The sequence below is a fragment of the Olea europaea genome, chromosome 13 (genome assembly GCF_002742605.1).
Source record: "Olea europaea var. sylvestris chromosome 13, O_europaea_v1, whole genome shotgun sequence".
In the NCBI taxonomy this organism is placed as follows: Eukaryota; Viridiplantae; Streptophyta; class Magnoliopsida; order Lamiales; family Oleaceae; genus Olea; species Olea europaea.
Genome location: NC_036249.1, coordinates 2165568 through 2183825, shown reverse-complemented (window position 1 = coordinate 2183825; position 18258 = coordinate 2165568). Strand labels below are relative to the sequence as shown.

At 36.6% G+C, this 18258-nt stretch overlaps 1 protein-coding gene, 1 non-coding gene and 1 pseudogene across 3 annotated transcripts; all 3 read left to right on the top strand.

The window, feature by feature from the left end:
* The first annotated feature begins 3064 nt into the window (after positions 1–3064).
* On the top strand, positions 3065–4444 carry LOC111408287 (annotated as a pseudogene).
* Positions 4445–5461: 1017 nt separating this feature from the next.
* TRNAI-UAU lies at positions 5462–5535 on the top strand. Its single transcript has one exon. It is a non-coding gene; the product is annotated as a tRNA-Ile (tRNA).
* A 2007-nt stretch (positions 5536–7542) lies between these two features.
* LOC111408180 lies at positions 7543–9351 on the top strand. 2 transcript variants are annotated; one of them, XM_023037978.1, is made up of 3 exons: positions 7543–7687; positions 8651–8758; positions 9052–9351. In XM_023037978.1, the coding sequence occupies exons 1-3, from the start codon at positions 7622–7624 to the stop codon at positions 9334–9336; spliced, it is 459 nt and encodes a 152-aa protein (XP_022893746.1). In that variant the 5' UTR covers positions 7543–7621; the 3' UTR covers positions 9337–9351. The 2 variants fall into 2 exon arrangements, with proteins under 2 accessions (XP_022893746.1, XP_022893745.1); XM_023037977.1 differs by having other exon boundaries at positions 7559–7687; positions 9049–9351.
* Positions 9352–18258: the final 8907 nt, after the last annotated feature.

Below are 18258 nucleotides of genomic sequence, written 5' to 3'. Positions count from 1 at the left end.
CTACCAATTAACCTAAACTAATGGGCCAATATTCAACTCCATATTAATTAATAAATGGTCCAACTAACCAAATAATCATCTAACCTAAACCCGAACCATCTAAAAGTGTAGTTCATCTCCGAGTCGAACCAAGTCCATGGCGTCGATAAATAATCCTACAACTATTTTAAATTATCGCCCGGATTATTGGATATCAAAAGACCCAACAATCTCCACCTTGATGCCCAATAATCTACAAGTAACCAAAACACACAGTTTATACTTGTACAATCAAGGTAATCCAATAAAATTGGAATAACAGACCTTACCTCGTATTTCCAACTTGAAACACGTACGATACTTGCTCCATATACTCACCAGGGCTAAGGTCAAGAACACCCAAGTAGAAACAAATATTCACGGTGAACAAACAATCATGCGATGAAGATATATATTTGACAACACACACAGAGATCTTTTCAAAACTACGTTCACACAGAACCACAGATTAACACTTAGTTAATCAACACATGGTCATGCACATGTACAACAAATGCATAAATGACCCTATGAAAAATCTCACCACACTTATCATATCCCATTCCGTGTTACTCTCACCTCGAAAACACATATCTCCTCTCATCACCCACTATGCTCACTAAACCAATCACTTAACTCATGTCTAAATAGCAAGTCACAATAGATCCTAAGCTCTCGGGATAATCCTCTATCACCACATCACTTCTCCCAACCTACGTGAATAATGGGACTCCACTTTATAGAAGTGATAGAAATGCCTCTCTCACACTCCACCTGTACAGGGTCTCTTTCACAGATAAAGGATTCTACACATTTGATCACATCTCCACTCGTGATCCAAATGTCACGCTCTACATCCCTCGTGCATATCACTAACGCACCTCTAGCTTACCAAAAGACATCCAACTCACTGCTAATGCATCTCAAACTCACTATGGCAAAATAACACCTTTCGGTGACCACAAAGGTTACTCCAATCACCAAAACTCCAAAAAATCCACAAAGAAAATGGCGAAGGTGGCACTCACAAAGAAAAATTGAAGAAAGAGTCGGTTACTTCACGACACTCACAAAGGAGGCTCACAAAGGTAAAGAAGTTAACTCTAACATGGCTGCCTCACATAAGCTCACAAACCACACAGGCTCACAAAGATAAAGGAGAGAAATGGTTGCCCAACTTTCTTCTCACTACCATACTCTCACACCATTCACGGAGCAAATAGAGTACGTCACAAAACTTAACCCACTATGCATGTAAACATATTACACAAAGTAATAAGTCACTCTAATTCATGCAATTACACACATCAAACATATTGAAAGTGTAACATCAACATTACAACAGAATTAAGTGACCACATACATGTAGAAAGTATTACATACAGATGCAATGCAAGAACCAGGTTTATTCTCTCAATAAACCTCACTAGGATCACTACTCGACCCTAAAGTCACATTCGCCTTGTCTCTATCCTCATCTTTCCTTTTATTATCATCTTAGGACAATCTCTTTCAACTATGTCCAAATTTTACCACAGTTAAAATATATGTTATTTTTCGCATTTACCGTAGACCTACATTTACCACCAATGTCAAATAATGACCACAAGTAAAGTATGAACATAATTTACATAGAATAGTCCAGTAAACTTTCCTAAGGCCACATGCAATTCTAATAATGTAAAAAAATTGACAGCATATTCACAAAGAATTTAAGGCAAATAATTAACAAATAATTCATAGGTCTAGTAACAGGCAATGATTACCCCTTCATGGTAACCCCAAACCTAATGTCACTTCACACGATAACCTCTAATGCAAAAAATAAATTACTCTACATTATAATTTTAACTGCAATAATAAAAGATAAAAGACATGATACCGAGCGGACCACGTTTGAAGGTCCGTAATATTGAGACATGCGAATTCACCACTTTAGGAATTTACTGTTCATCCTAAAGTCACCAGCAACTACAGCAACACAAAAACGGCACCTGGTACCCAGACGTCCAAGGGCAAAATCGTCCAACTTTCACTGTAATGCTCCAAACTGAAATCTGAAAACACTCAGGGTCCACCTCGTCATGGGGAAGATTCCGTCTGAAGACCACTTCGTCGGAATCAGATGGACGTGCCCTTACGCGCCATCGCCATCTTCCCCACGCGCTGCACCGGCAACCTGTCACCCTTCCGACTTCTTCTCCGCCTGCACAGTCCATCGGTGGTGTCCGTTTTGCCAAACTCCTTTTGGTTTCACCAGAAAACGCCAAAACAGATAAGGCAGAAAATTGAAAAAATCGAACAGTTTCTGCCTCTGATTTTCAGATCCGTTTCTGACCACTTTCAGCCCGTTTTTAGCCCCAAAAATCACAGATTTATCAATAACACAAGTTCTGATACCATTTGTAGCGAAAATCCCTCTATAAATCTTGATTTCAAGCTCATAAAACAACCAAACGAACACCAATTTACTTCGACTCGACCCAAGACTTTCGCCTTTTCTTTGGACTGCCTAAACTCTCTCACAACCCCACAAAGGAGAAGGGTGGTGGTGTTAGCAATCCACAAAGGTATGGAGAGGAAAAAGAATATATCACAATGGTTGAATCTTACTCACAACCTCACATGGCTTCCCTCTCTCTCGGTTGCCTCTCTTCTCTCAACTCTCATCTCCATTGCTACAACACACACACACCACCACCACAAAATGGCTAGGAGATAAATACATATATATAGGTTAGTTTAAGTCACTCCAATTGGGCCTAGGGTTCACTAAGAGGGCTACCAATTAACCTAAACTAATGGGTCAATATTCAATTCCATATTAATCAATAAATGGTCCAACTAACCAAATAATCATCCAACCCAAACCCAAACCATTCAAAAGTGTAGATCATCTCCGAGTCGAGCCAAGTCCATGGTGTCGATAAATAATCCGACAACTATTTTAAATCATCACCCGGATTATTGGGTATCAAAAAACCCAACAAGAAATATATTCAACTTTGAAATGCAAGTTACAATTCCCATTTTAAGGCTTAATACCATGCTGCCAAACAGATTAGGCATTGCATATATTTTGTGTTTAAGTTGTAAAAGGGAAACCTTGTCACTTCCAGTGTAAGCATTTTAGATTGTTGTTTTTTAAGTCGTACTCGACTTTCAGGCACAAAAGCTTGCCTTGAAGGAGTCCCACAGACCAGTTCAACCATTTTCAGCTATAGTAGGACAAGATGAGATGAAATTGTGCCTTTTGTTGAATGTGATTGACCCAAAGATTGGAGGTGTGATGATAATGGGTGATAGAGGAATTGGGAAGTCCACGACTGTTCGCTTACTGGTGGATTTACTTCCTGAAATTGAAGTAGTCGCGGGTGATGCGTTCAATTCGGATCCAGATGACCTGGAAGTACAGGGCATGGAAGTTAGAGAAAAACTTATGAGCGGTGAAGAACTCCCTGTTATCTCAATCAACATCAACATGGTTGATTTGCCGTTAGGTGCCACAGAAGACCGAGTATGTGGGACAATTGACATTGAAAAAGCCCTTACTGAGGGTGTGAAGGCGTTTGAGCCTGGTCTTCTTGCGAAAGCTAACAGAGGAATTCTTTACATCGACGAAGTTAATCTTTTGGAGTCTGCTGCCTCAGGATGGAATACTGTTGAAAGGGAAAGAATCTCAATATCACATCCTGCCCGATTCATACTTATTGGTTCTGGAAATCCAGAAGTGGGAGAACTTAGGCCACAATTTCTTGATTGTTTTGGAATGCATGCACAAGTTGGGACCGTTATAGGGTGAAAATTGTCGAGGAAAGAGCACGATTTGATAGAAATCTAAAAGAATTCCGGGAATCTTACAAAGAAGAGCAAGAAAAGCTCCAGCAACAAATTTACTCTGCTAGGAGCTCTCTCTCATCAGTTACAAACTTTCAATCGATCATGAACTTAGAGTCAAAATCTCAAAGGTCTGTGCTGAGTTGAATGTTGAAGGATTGAGAGGCGATATAGTGACCAACAGGGCAGCGAAAGCTTTGGCTTCTCTTAAAGGAAAAGATAAAGTAACTGCGGAGGATATTGCTACTGTCATTCCCAACTGCTTGAGACACTGACTTCGAAAGGATCCTCTGGAATCAATTGACTCTGGCATACTTGTGATTGGGAAATTCTACGAGGTTTTTGGTTGAGGGAGGTAATTAGGTAAATGGTCCTTTTTCTCTCTCATTTTTGTTTGGCCCTTTCGAAATAAAGTCCTCGTTTTTGGGCTTTCTTTACCTTAGGTTCAAGTAATCAACGCACAGTTGCACTTTCCCATCCGGGAAGATGTTTTCGAGCCGTTACTTACATGGATGGAGACAGGGCTTTGACGCGGCTTGAACTGCTTCATGACATCTGCCAACCATTATTTTAACTAGAGATATTTGTACTGTAGAACGTTTGCTTGTGCAGCTGTCCACTGATATTGACTTTATCTATAAAGATTTGATTCAACAAAAATGACTTTATGATATATATGTTCAAGTTTTTGGTACTTAATATTCAGTTCTCAATTGATTGCAAAACATAGAGTGGGCTTAAGCACGACCAGTTATAAGTCGATACTGTTGAAGCTTGATTTTTTGTTGAACAAAAGGATCATTTATGCTGTAAAAAATAGCAGATTTGAAAAGGTTTATGTAAAAAACCAAACGTGACACAGCTTCATGATGTAGATAGTAAACTTTTAACGTTTGTACTTGCATGTTTTCTGGTTTAATACATGACATCTTGAGGAAATCATTTCATCTGAGCTCCTCTAGATAAGTTTCTTAATCAAACTCGTCCTATCATTTCTGTACTGTCAATGTGACATTTAATTCAAAATTAGTGAAGTTATGAATTTTTATCCCAAGATTATAGATGATATAGGAATCTTGTCAAGGGATGATCTTTTAAGTTCCATTTTAGATTGATTTTCATTATTTCTTTCTTACTGGGGCATACCTCTTTATATCCAACATGAAATCGAGCGTATTTCTTCTTTATCTCCGAAAAAAAGTTACAACAGAAATGGCTGAAATAACCATTTTGTCTCTTGAAGATATTAACCAAATGGAACTACTAGATTTCTCTCTCTTTTCTTTTTTTGGGAACAATTAAAGGCTTCAAAACTAGCAAGGAGTTCACGATCTTTCTACACGTGCCAGTGCAAATTTCATATGTGCGAGCAAGTCGAGATTTTTTCTTCAGTTTCTATAACATAGAAATGCATGAATGTACAAACTTGCTTTACAACATTTTTGTTATGTGAAATTATTCACTGAAAGCAACAGAAACAAAATGGAAACCTTTAAAGTTTAAATGGCAATTCATTTTTTCCATTCGGGGGAGCACGCTTGGTATTTTGGTCCCCCCAACCACAATTTCTATTAAATAATTTATTAGTTAGACAGATTTTGAAAATGGTCCCGTAGCTCAGTTGGTTAGAGCGTTGGTCTTATGAGCCGAAGGTCGCGGGTTCGAGCCCCGCCGGGACCATTGTATGTTATTCAATTTTTTTTTTGCTTAAATTCACTTTTTTCCTTAATTATGGTTTAAATCGTAATTAGAATTGGCAGGTCCTAGAATTGTAACCACCAAACAAAATAATTTTCTGCATTCTATGTACATACCTAAACATCATTAAGAGAATCCTAATCATTAAGTGCACAGGAAATTATTTATAAAATAATCAAGAAATTGAATTTATTTTGATATTCTTGAGGCAGTGATGTTATATAGCCTACTACTTATTTATATTTCCGTATATGGTTTATTAAATTAGTATTTCTATTTTTCCAAATTTTTGTTTAATTAATATTTTTCTTTTTAGAAAAAAATATTATTTTTTTTGTACGTTTTTAATATCCCTTTTTATTTTATCAACAGTAGAGACCTATATGCCTTATTAAATTAGTATTTCTATTTTTCCTTTTTTGTATAATAAATATTTATTTTTTTAGATACAAATATTATTTTAATTGTATGTTGTTAATATCCCTTTTTATTTTAGAGACGTAAACATTATTAAATTTATCTCACGATGAAAGTAATGTATAACATGAGCTAAGTGCATTTTAGTTCTATAATTTTGATTGATCGTCACTGATTTTAAAAATAGATTTAAAATTAATTTGTGTATATTCGTGTAACTCACATTAATTGTGTATTGTCATCATAATAAAAATATGAAAATATCGTCTACCAACATATATTTATATTGTAATATTCTTTTTAGTTATTAATGAATTAAGGCACACATTCTATTATTCATACTGAAAATGGAAATATTATCAACAATTTTGATATGGAAGATTTTTTGTCCATCTCCTAAATTTGATATTTCATTGACAGCCTGAATGGTACATGAACTTTACACTATATCTGAAAAATGTTTCCAAAATTTTGAAAAACTGAATAAGAACCGAATCTTCCTAATTTTTTTAATTCATTTATTTTCAATAAGCCTAATTACTTTTTTATTAAATAAATTTGCTAACTAGTTAATTTAGCTCAAATTTAAAAATATGATTTTTCCTAACCCAATTTTCAGTTCAAGCCCAACTTGGTCAGATTGATCTAAGTTTTACTCAAATTTGTTATTTTATCGTAGTGTAGTTTCTATCATTCTAAAAAAATCAAACTGGAGCTCAACAACTCATCTCTTAATTATTGTGAGCTCGTTATCTTCATCTTCTTGTGATTTTTACAATCAAATCTATAAAAAAACTCAACAAAGAGGGACGCAAAAGGCACATAAGATTGAACTACGTTATTTTATAAGAGTTAAGATTGAATATGTCATTTGAATTAATGTAGTTTTGTATATAATAAAAATTTTAATTACAATACGAACCCGGGAATCAAACAGAATAAAATCAAATCCGAACGGTTCCATAATTAAATTGGCGAAAGTATATTAGAAAAATAATGTGATGTTATCTTTGTTGGCATATTAGATGTCAAAGTAACGACGGAATGGCATGTCATTCATTCATTGTCTACGTAGGACTTTCCGTTAGTAATTTTGAATGAAAATCATTTTTATGACTATGGGGTTCATGACTTCAAGTAAAGGGACTATTGAAGTCTATGTTATTCGCATGTAGTCTATAGTTTGGGGATGTATCAAGTTTTTTACCCATTGATTAATTATAATTTTTTTCTGCAAATAATAATAGCTACTTCTTCTTTCTTTTCATTTTTTTTTTTTTTTAAACTACAGAGAAAGTAGAGGAGAGATGTCACAATCAAGCCAGTGTCGTACAACCATTGGTTGCTTCGGTGTCACTGTAGCCATATATTTTTGTTGAATAAATTACAATTCTTTATGTGAGTTAGATCGTGGTTCAGCCCTTTGATTAAGGAGAACAAAATCTTTTTCAAAATCAATAAAGACCCGCCAAACAATGATTATCTGATGTTGTTGACACTAATTTGCACTTGTTCATCTCCTTTAAGAAAAACAAATTGTGCGCTGATTGATGAGTTGGTGCTGTGCTGGGCCATGCCAAATATCCGAATCGCCACCCACTTTTTATTCTTAAAGCATTCATTTTTCTTACTTTTCTTTCACGAAATTTGAATGCTTTTCTTGGTCTTCTTCACATTTTGGACAGACCCAAGTTGCCAAAAAATAGTTGCTTCTCTGGTATGTGATTCTTGAATATTGGCATCTTATTCTCTGCTATTTATTTCAAGGTTGTGTATACATTTGTTTTTGCTGTCATAAGTCATGATTCTGTATCTTGAATCTGGAACTACTCGTGTGTTGATTAGATAATATTGTTGAAGAGGCAATTCACTTTTGAATTAATTTGAGCATTTTTGTGATTGTGAGAAGATCGTGAATATGCATTGTTAGAGAAATGATATAACTATAAAAAATGGTTTGGTTTCCACTCTAGTAGTCTTAATTCCCGCACCAATATAGTATATTTGTATTATTGTAGTTAAAAAGCTCATTGGATTTGGGTTGGGTTGGGTTGGGTTGGGTTGGGTTGGGTTGGGTTGGGTTGGGTTGGGTTGGGTTGGGTTGGGTTGGGTTGGGTTGGGTTGGGTTGGGTTGGGTTGGGTTGGGTTGGGTTGGGTTGGGTTGGGTTGGGTTGGGTTGGGTTGGGTTGGGTTGGGTTGGGTTGGGTTGGGTTGGGTTGGGTTGGGTTGGGTTGGGTTGGGTTGGGTTGGGTTTGACTGTCTGTTTATGGTGTGCACCGGTTTGTCTCGTTCCTTGTGCTCCAGGGCTTATATGGACGGGTTTTGCCTCGTTTGGACCAAGCCTACACTATGTATGTATTAGCATGGGATAATATTTTACCATTTCTTTAGGTTGTGCTTTGAGATTTGAACAATGACTAACATGGACAGTATTTTATCATAAAACTCGGTAATTTCTTCGCCTTTACCATCACTTAACATGGTCAATAATCTTTGTAAATTATGTGTTGTCGATTTCTTCTTTTGTTGAATCAATGATTAACTTAGTAATTTAAATACGAGAGATTTATAATAGGAGAGCATGCTTGACATAGGAGCCTGCAGAGGAACATAATTTTATCTGCTCTGTTCTAGACACGGCTTGATACCATTTTTATGTGCTGTATGACGTTCTCTGCAGGATAATTTAGATACCCAGTTTTTGGCATCAAAGATGGGCTCTGGGGTTTGGTTTAAGAATATAATCAGCAAAAAGAAGGTGAAAAGCACCAGATCAGAAAAATTCAAGGTATGCTACTTGTGATGCTCCAACGTTGTAATATCCCCCCATACTCTAATGATGCCCTTGTCTACATATTTTTTCTTAGAAATGTTTTTTGGAAAAAATAAATATCCAGGATTTCCTGTTAGAACTTAGTTTAATGCCTTCTGCAAAATGATTTGCACGCATTCACAGCAGTGCCATTTTTACTAAAGTTCAAGGAATGTATTCAACAACCAATGTGATTTGAATTTTGTCACCTCATGATCTGTATTTCTGCATGCTTGCAATTTAAATTGATTTTGTCTTTATTATAGAAGAGATATTCAGCACCTGAAAAATCAAAGGGGTACAAGGAGGAAAACAGCTCTAGGAAAGGGGTCCCTACATTTGCAAATGGTGCTTCTGCCATAAGTCGTGGGCTTATTTGCTTCGCCTCCGAGGATATTGCTGCCGCTCGAATTCAGACTGCATTCCGGGCATACAGAGTATGTCATATTCCTTGTTATGTTCATTTCTACCATCTTAGCTTTCGTGGCATATTTTTAATTCCCTTAATTCTTCCTTTTCCCCTGCCACAATTGTTGGGAGGGATTAAAACATAAGATTATGTTCATTTCTAACTGATATGTCCAAATTTAAATAACTATGTCACTTAATTTGGGTGCCAGCAGTTTATATTACGAGTGCTTGCTAAATTTTTTACTGAACTATTAGGGTTCTTGTAGATGTGATGTGAACCCGGATAGCAATAAACACTATCGAACCCATACGAGAGTAACACCAATCCCAAGAACGCCAATTTGATTCGAAGTTTACGGATTTAATTCTTAAACGATGAATTAGGCAACCAACGATATATTAAATCGAAGACCTCCTAATTACACAATTTAAGAACCTCACCCGGGGTTGCGAACGTCACAAGAAATCCCAATCGGATCCCTTGATAAGTTCAAAGTCCCAAAGAACAAAGGTTTGGAAGCAAATCGTCTCTCTGAATTAATTCTCAAATCAAAGTCTGTTCAATAATAAAAGATAGAAAATAATTTATACTACCATATGAAACAAGGAAACTACGAAATTCTAAAGTCCTAAAATAATGAAACTTGCCAAAAATAAGAAATTGAATCAAATTAAAATTCTCGCAAAAATTGAAAATTCGCATCTTCAGTTTTGCCCATGCGACTGCATGGTAGAAATTGGTGCGGTCGCATGGTTGAAGATGTTGCCGTCTCTCGAATTTCAGTAGCCACCTGTGCGACCGCATGCCTGCGATACAGTGCGGTCGCATGGAGTTATGGTTTGGTTCCTTCTTCGGCTACTTGAATCACGTCATTTCATAGGCTTCCGGACTTCGACCCCAACACGAAAGTTGTCACTTAGCTCATGGACTTCAACATAGTATGCTCTGTGCCTCGATCCATCAACTGTGCTACCCGTATTAGCTTCCCGAAGACCCGAACTTGGTTTAGGTTTCTTCCAATCAAACTCCAATGCTTTGGTTCGTTTTGGCGAAACCCGTGTCACGTCAAGATGTCACGACTTGATTTATGTGGTTAAATGAAGAAGAGTTAGGGAGTAATTGCAGAAGGTTCTTTCAATTTTTCTTAAATTTTACATAGGCAAATGCTCGGTGCTTTATACTGAAAACTAATTGGTATGCGCATGAAGAATAAATTGTACCTTAATATTATGAACAAGAAAATCTTAGATTTTCGTTTCTTTTACACTCCTTGAGCAAATGTTTCAAACAAGGACCAACGGGCAAGTTTTGATGCTACCTAGGGATATATGTCTTTGATGTGTTCTATATATCGACCTAAGAATTTTCCTCTATGAACTTTCTTTTTTCCTTCTGTCTTGGAATAGGCAATCTGTTCCAACTTGTGTAGACTGTAGGTTATAAGGACGTGTTACACCAAGATATCAGTACAAAACCAGGAAATAAACAAGAAAAATATTACAAGAAAAATGGCAGAAGAACAAATCCTCAGCCGTTCACTGAAACTCGAACCACACGGCATCCAGATGAAGGTCCTTTCATCTATGGGGCTCAGACTCAAGAAAATACAGGATTGTACCTGTCTGCATGACCCACACCGATCGCCCCAAACCCTAAGATTTTCCTCTATCAGATTAAAGGAAACCACAAGGGTAAATCACACACCAATCCCTCCAATACACTTAGTATTTAGTATCACAAAGAAAGAATCACTCAGATTTCAGATCGAATCAGAGATTGGATGGTCACGAAGAAGGAAGGGTTTGGAAGGATCTCGAAGCACAGCCACAGCTGAAGAGAGGAGTAAAATGACGGTCCAGCTGAATTAGGGCAAGAGGTGGAAGTATATATATATCCAACCAAGGCAGCCATAGATCAGATTTTAATCCAACGGTCAGGGGGCTTTCAGTAATCTGAAGAAAATGTGTTTATTGGCTGCGTTAAAAAACGCCACGCCAAAAAACACGTTTTTATCTACCTTTGGGCCGGGGCGGATGAGGGTCAAGTTATTGGGCAAGAGCCTAGAATATTAAAACAGTTATTTGGGCTTTAGCCCATTTGTCATCACAGCCCAGAAAGGTTATTGGTCATCACAGCCCAACAACCTCCACCTTGATGCCAATGGGGTTTCTGAACACTTGCAGCCCTCCTATTGACACCAAATTTGTACCTGCATTTAAAGAATTAACCTGTATCAATATTCAAAAGTGCGAAACATGATTTAAACTTAGAAAGAGGCAATACCTTTGTCCCCATGTCTGAAATTTTAGGTAGTAGATGCAGACACCTATACTGGGATTTTCGGCAGGTCCATGCATTACGTGAAGAGTCGAACGCAGTGGAAAGCTGAAAGTGGAAGAAGGGTAGAAGAGTTTTTTCTGGGGCTAACTTCTAATTGTTTTCTAAATTGTAATGTAAGCCTTTTCTGACCAACTGACCAAGAAGAGAAGAAGAAAATGGAAGAAGAAAGCTTGTAAGCAGCTGTCGCAGTGGAGCAGTTATGAATTGATGGGAAAGATGAGTTAATGTTGGGCCATTTTTTTTTTAAAAAAAAAATTCTGGGCCTTTTGTTAAATTGGGCTATCTTAACATTAGACCCATGATAATAGGATTCTTAGCCCATAGGACTTCTGATGTTAAAAGTTAAAATCGTTTCTATTTTCATCCTATTTCTGTAGTTCAGGTTGTTCAGCTATTGTTTCATAAATATATGCACAAAACATGTCTCTTTGTTCATATAAATGTGTAAAATGTTTTTGCTTGTGCATCTCCATTAATTATCGTATTAATCTAAAAGCAAGTGAAATGGAATAATAGAATTGATTGCAGTAGCTGTTAAAAAGTCACCTTCCACTAATTGCTTTAATTTGAAAATCTACATGCTTATAGAATGGTTAATAAGTTTGGGCTTGACATTCTCGGGATATCTCTCACATCTTCGATTTTCAATTGGGACAAGACTCGAAAAGAAGTTCTTCAAGTGAACGAGGATGTGAGATTGTCTTTAGACTGGTTAGAATTGGTATTCTATAAAAAAATAATAATAATAATAAATAAAATAAAATAAAATTTCACGGTTTTGCTGGTGGTTATTTGAGGTTATTGACTCAAAATTTGTTTTGGAACTCTATATTTGATATTCTTTTTCTGTAGGGTGTCATATTTATATATGTATATGTTATAGATTGTCTTCTATGCCGGATAACTCACCTCGTTTGTGAATATTTGTTATAGATTCCTTCCGCATTAATCATGTGAAGCTCTTTTCTTTCATATACTACTTTTGGCCAAAAAAATTACTGTAGCGAATACCTAAATTTGTGCCCGCACTGAACGAAGTTTCTGGCTCCGCCCCTGACTGTGTAGGAATTTTTTCAAGAAGAACAGATTCATTTGAGACAATATCTCTAATAAAATGTAACTTTACATCTATGTGTTTAGTTCTTTCATGAAAAATAGGATTCTTACACAAGTGTATTGCACTTTGGCTATCTGAATAAACAACTACAGGTTCTTTTAACATCCTAATTTCAGATAATAGCCCCTTAAGCCACAAAGCTTCCTTCACAGCTTCTGTGGCAGCTACATACTCGGCCTCTGTGGTTGATAAAGCAACTATAGACTGTAATTGGGACTTCCAACTCACACAGGTACCACAAAGAGTGAACATATAGGCAAAAGTGCACTTTGGCTATCTGAATAAACAACTACAGGTTCTTTTAACATCCTAATTTCAGATAATAGCCCCTTAAGCCACAAAGCTTCCTTCACAGCTTCTGTGGCAGCTACATACTCGGCCTCTGTGGTTGATAAAGCAACTATAGACTGTAATTGGGACTTCCAACTCACACAGGTACCACAAAGAGTGAACATATAGGCAAAAGTGGACTTTCTATGGTCCCTATCACCAGCAAAATCAGCATCCACAAAGCCTTTAAGTGTTATTCCTTCATTACCTCTTTTATATACTAATCCTATGCTAGAAGTGCCTTTTAAGTACCTAAGTAACCACTTAAGTGCTTCCCAATGTTCGGGACCAGGATTAGCCATAAATCTACTTAAAGTGCTGATTGCATGAGCCACATCAGGTCTGGTACAGACCATGGTATACATTATAGACCTTACAGCATTAGCATATGGAACTTTTTCCATGTACTTTATATCAGATTCATCAATTGGGCATTACTCTTTACTTAATTTGAAATGACTAGCTAAAGACAAAGACACAGATTTTGATTCATGCATTGAAAACTTGGATATAACTTTTTCTATGTAAGCTAATTGTTTCAAAATCAAAATGTATTGTGCTATTTTTCTAAGTATATCCATTCCCAATATCCTTTTAGCATGCCCCAGATTTTTCATTTCAAATTCAGCACTAAAGGAACTTTAATATCATTTATCTGTTTTAAATCAGACCCAATCAGCAGCATGTCATCAACATAAAGTAACAGAAAAATAGATATTGAAGAATCAGAATCTTTCTTAGAGTAAAGGTAATGATCATAAAAGCTTCTTACAAAACCAACAGTCATGACAAAAGTATCAAACTTTTTATACCATTGTCTAGGGGAATGTTTTAAACCATATAAGGATTTCTTAAGCAAGCACACAAAGTCAGATTTAGATTTATTCACAAAACCTTCAGGTTGTGACATATAAATTGTCTCATCTAAATTATCATGTAAGAAGGCTGTTTTTACATCCATTTGTTCTAATTCCCAATTGTGATGTGCAACTAATGCTAGTAGGACTCTTATAGTTGTGTATTTTACAACGGGTAAAAATATCTCATTGTAATCTACACCTTGTTTTTGTGTAAACCCTTTAGCAACTAATCTTGCTTTAAATCTCACAGGCTCATTATTTGATCTGCCTTCTTTCACCTTGTAAATCCATTTACAGTCAACTATGGATTTATTTTTGGGTCTAGGCACAAGATCCCAAGTTTTATTCTTCATTAGAGAACTCATCTCTTCTCTCATGGCAACTTCCCACTTGCCAAATTGGTTACCACTCATGGCTTCACTATAGGTCTTAGGTTCCTTATAGGCTAGGTCATTATAAGACATGACAGAATAGGATAGATAGTCTTCATATCTTGTAGGTTCTCTTATGTTCCTTCTAGGCCTATCCCTAATCAATTGATAGTCACTAAGATCACTTTGTTGACTGGGATCATCCATTTTAGTTTGTTCATGTTCCTCCACACCTGAATTTTCTAATTCAGTTTGAGTCCGAGGTAGTGTAGGTTCATTTTCTCTCACATTATTAGGAACAGAATCAGTTTGAGATCCCAACTCCACCAGAAACCTTGTCACACTTGGGTTTTCAGGGTCTGCAGAATTTTATTTTTCTAAACAGGGCATCTCTTCCTCATTGAAGGTAACATCTCTACTTGTTATCATTTTATACCCCCCTTGACCTCTAGCCCATAACCTATAACCCTTAATTCCTTCAGGATAACCTAAGAACACACATTTCTGAGCCCTTGGCTCCAGTTTCCCCAAATTCTGGTGACAATAAGCTGTACACCCGAATATTCTAAGGTGGGAATAGTCTGGTATTTTTCCAGACCACTTCTCTTCAGGTGTCTTACCTTCCAAAGCACTAGAAGGGGTTCTATTCGCTATATATGTAGCTGTCATTACAGCCTCCCTCCACATCCCACCATCATACACCTAACCTTATCCAACAAGGTCCTATTCATTCTCTCAGCCACCCCATTCTGTTGAGGTGTGTATGGGACAATTTTGTGTCTTAGGATTCCATTTAATTCAAAAAGTTTATCAAATTCTAAGTTGTAAAATTCAAGTCCATTATCAGTTCTCAAAATTTTAATCTTTGTAGACATTTGATTTTCAATAAGGACTTTCCAACTTTTAAACTTTTCAAAGGTTTCAGATTTGTGCTTTAGTAGAAACATCCACACCTTTCTTGAAAAGTCATCAATTATTGAGAGGAAATACTTATTTCTCCTTGGAATAGTTGTGGAGGTTGGACCCCACAAATCAGAGTGGACATATTCCAATGGAGAAGTAGTTTTATGTTTTCCAGAATTAAAATGGAGTCTGTGATGTTTGTCAAAAGTGCAGCTTTCACAGAAAGATATTTTTGATATTTGGTCCTTACCAAATACCCCCTTTTTATGTAGGATTGTGAAGCCTTTTTCACCAACATGTGCAAGCCTCTTATGCCATTTTAAGGTGGAATCAGATTCAGTATTAGAGATAGTTGTATTATTTTCAAGTATTATTTCAGCTCTAACTACATAGATTCCATTTTTCTTGACACTCTTAAAGATGACAAGAGATCCCTTGATCACTTTCATCAACCCATCCCTAATCCTACCACACAGCCCGAGGTCATCTAATTCTCCCATAGAAATCAGATTTCTTTTAAGTTCAGGAACATACCTCACTCTCTCTAGGGTATACATGTATCCATTTTCAAATTTTAGGATCACATTACCTAGTCCTTCAACTCTGTAGGCAATATTATTCCCCATCACCATTTCACCACCAGCTAACTTCTTAAAATCTTGAAGCCAGGACCTTTCATGTGTAATATGAAAGGTACAACCTGAGTCCAAAATCCACTCATGAACATATCTATTGTGGGCATAATTTGCCACCTCCAGATCAGGTTGCTGAGCCACCACATATACATCAACAGTATTAGGCTCAGCAGGCTCAACTACATTTCCCTCATCAACTTTCTTCTCTTTAGGTTCAATTTTCTTGTTATAGCAGTCTTTTATGTAATGACCAAGCTTACCACAGCCATAGCACTTCCTATTATTTCTAGATTTTGATTTAGATCTTGATTTACTCCTGAACTTCATCCTGTTACTATTTCCAGAATTATTTTGATTTGGATAGTTATTATTTTGCCTATTTGGTTGCCTTCCCCTCATATACAAACTCTCATGTTCCTTCCCATGTTTTTCAGTTTTAAGTTCCAATTCTTTACTTCTTATGGAATTTACAACAACTTCTGGGGTCAAAGTATCTCTGCCATACTTAATGGCAGATTTGACATCCCTATATGCCTCTGGTATAGCATTAAGAAGTATTACTACTTTATATTCTTCAGAAATTTTATCCCCTGCATTGGTGATATCTTGTACCAATTTATTAAAAGTATCAAGATTATCATCCAGGTCTTTGGTTGGATCAATCTTAAAACTAAAGAACCTTTCTAGAAGGAAGAGTTTATTAGGTAAGGATTTCACTAAGTACAGTTCCTCTAATTTCTCCCATAAGGCCTTAGCATTTTCTAATTTCCCTACTTTCCTTAGCACTTGGTCAGATAGGTGGAGAATTATTGAGGTATAGGCTAGGTCATCTGATTTAGTCTGACCTTGTGTCATTGTTCTAGGAAACTCTCCAGTTATTGCCTTAGAGACTTTCTGTTGTACTAAAACCCCTCTCATTTTTTGCTGCCATATAGGAAAATCTCCCTTCCCATTAAAGACCCGAAGTTCAAAACTAGTGGAAGTCATTTTCTAGATCAAACAGGTCACACTCAGTAATTTCTGATTTGATCACAACATACAAGTGAGAAAAACAGAGATTTTCATATCACAGGCAAAGCAACATAATGTGTGTAAGTGCGGAAATAACAATTTAAAATACACACAGTCTTCAACACCAAGTTAAAGAAATCAACTACCCTGCCCAACCAGGATTCCGTGAGACTCAAGATCTCAGGTCAAGGTTTGGGTGAAGAGTAGAGGTTTTGTTTGATAAAAAAAAAAGATTAAGAGAGATATTAATACAGAATATAAGAACAGAACACACAGTTACAATCTTCAAGCACATCAAGAATCAGCAACTAAAACACAAGTATACTTCAATACTTTTATCAGATGAATATAGGCAGAATAACTCTTAACACACAGATATACTGCAATACTTTCATCAAACAAATGTAGGCAGATTCACGCTAAGTACACAAGCATACTGCATTACTTTTAACAAAAACAAGTATAGACAGTTTTAATGCTTAAGTACAAAGTTTCAAATTCACAAAACAATTAACAAGAAAAAAAATTATCAATCAACTAAGACATGTAACAAAAAAATCAGGCAGTAAAGTTTTGAGTTCAAGAATTAAACCACAGTGGTGGTCGTTTCACTTGACCACACACAGTTTTCACGAAGGCGGCAGTCAACAGTACCCAAACTCGAACAACTCAAATAACCGAAGCAGTTTTTCACCAAGAAAAACAGATTTATCACAAGGAACATCGAGATCTAGGGTTTTGACTCCAAAAAGAATTTACCAGATCACTGTATCAAGTAAGAACGTGGTTCGATTCACCCACACGAGCCAGACGAAGGCTGTAATACCACTGTTACACCAAGATATCAGTACAAAACCAAAAAATAAACAAGAAAAATATTACAAGAAAAATAGCAGAAGAACAAATCCTCAGCCGTTTACTGAAACTCGAACCACACGGCATCCAGATGAAGGTCCTTTCATCTATGGGGCTCAGACTCAAGAAAATACAGGATTGTACCCGTCTGTATGACCCACACCGATCGCCCCAAACCCTAAGATCTTCCTCTATCAGATTAAAGGAAACCACAAGGGTAAATCACACACCAATCCCTCCAATACACTTAGTATTTAGTATCACAAAGAAAGAATCACTCAGATTTCAGATCGAATCAGAGATTGGATGGTCACGAAGAAGGAAGGGTTTGGAAGGATCTCGAAGCACAGCCGCAGTTGAAGAGAGGAGTAAAATGACGGTCCAGCTGAATTAGGGCAAGAGGTGGAAGTATATATATATCCAATCAAGGCAGCCATAGATCAGATTTTAATCCAACGATCAGGGGGCTTTCAGTAATCTGAAGAAAACGTGTTTATTGGTTGCGTTAAAAAACGCCACGCCAAAAAACACGTTTTTATCTACCTTTGGGCCAGGGCGAATCAGGGTCAAGTTATTGGGCAAGAGCCTAGAATATTAAAACAGTTATTTGGGCTTTAGCCCATTTGTCATCACAGCCCAGAA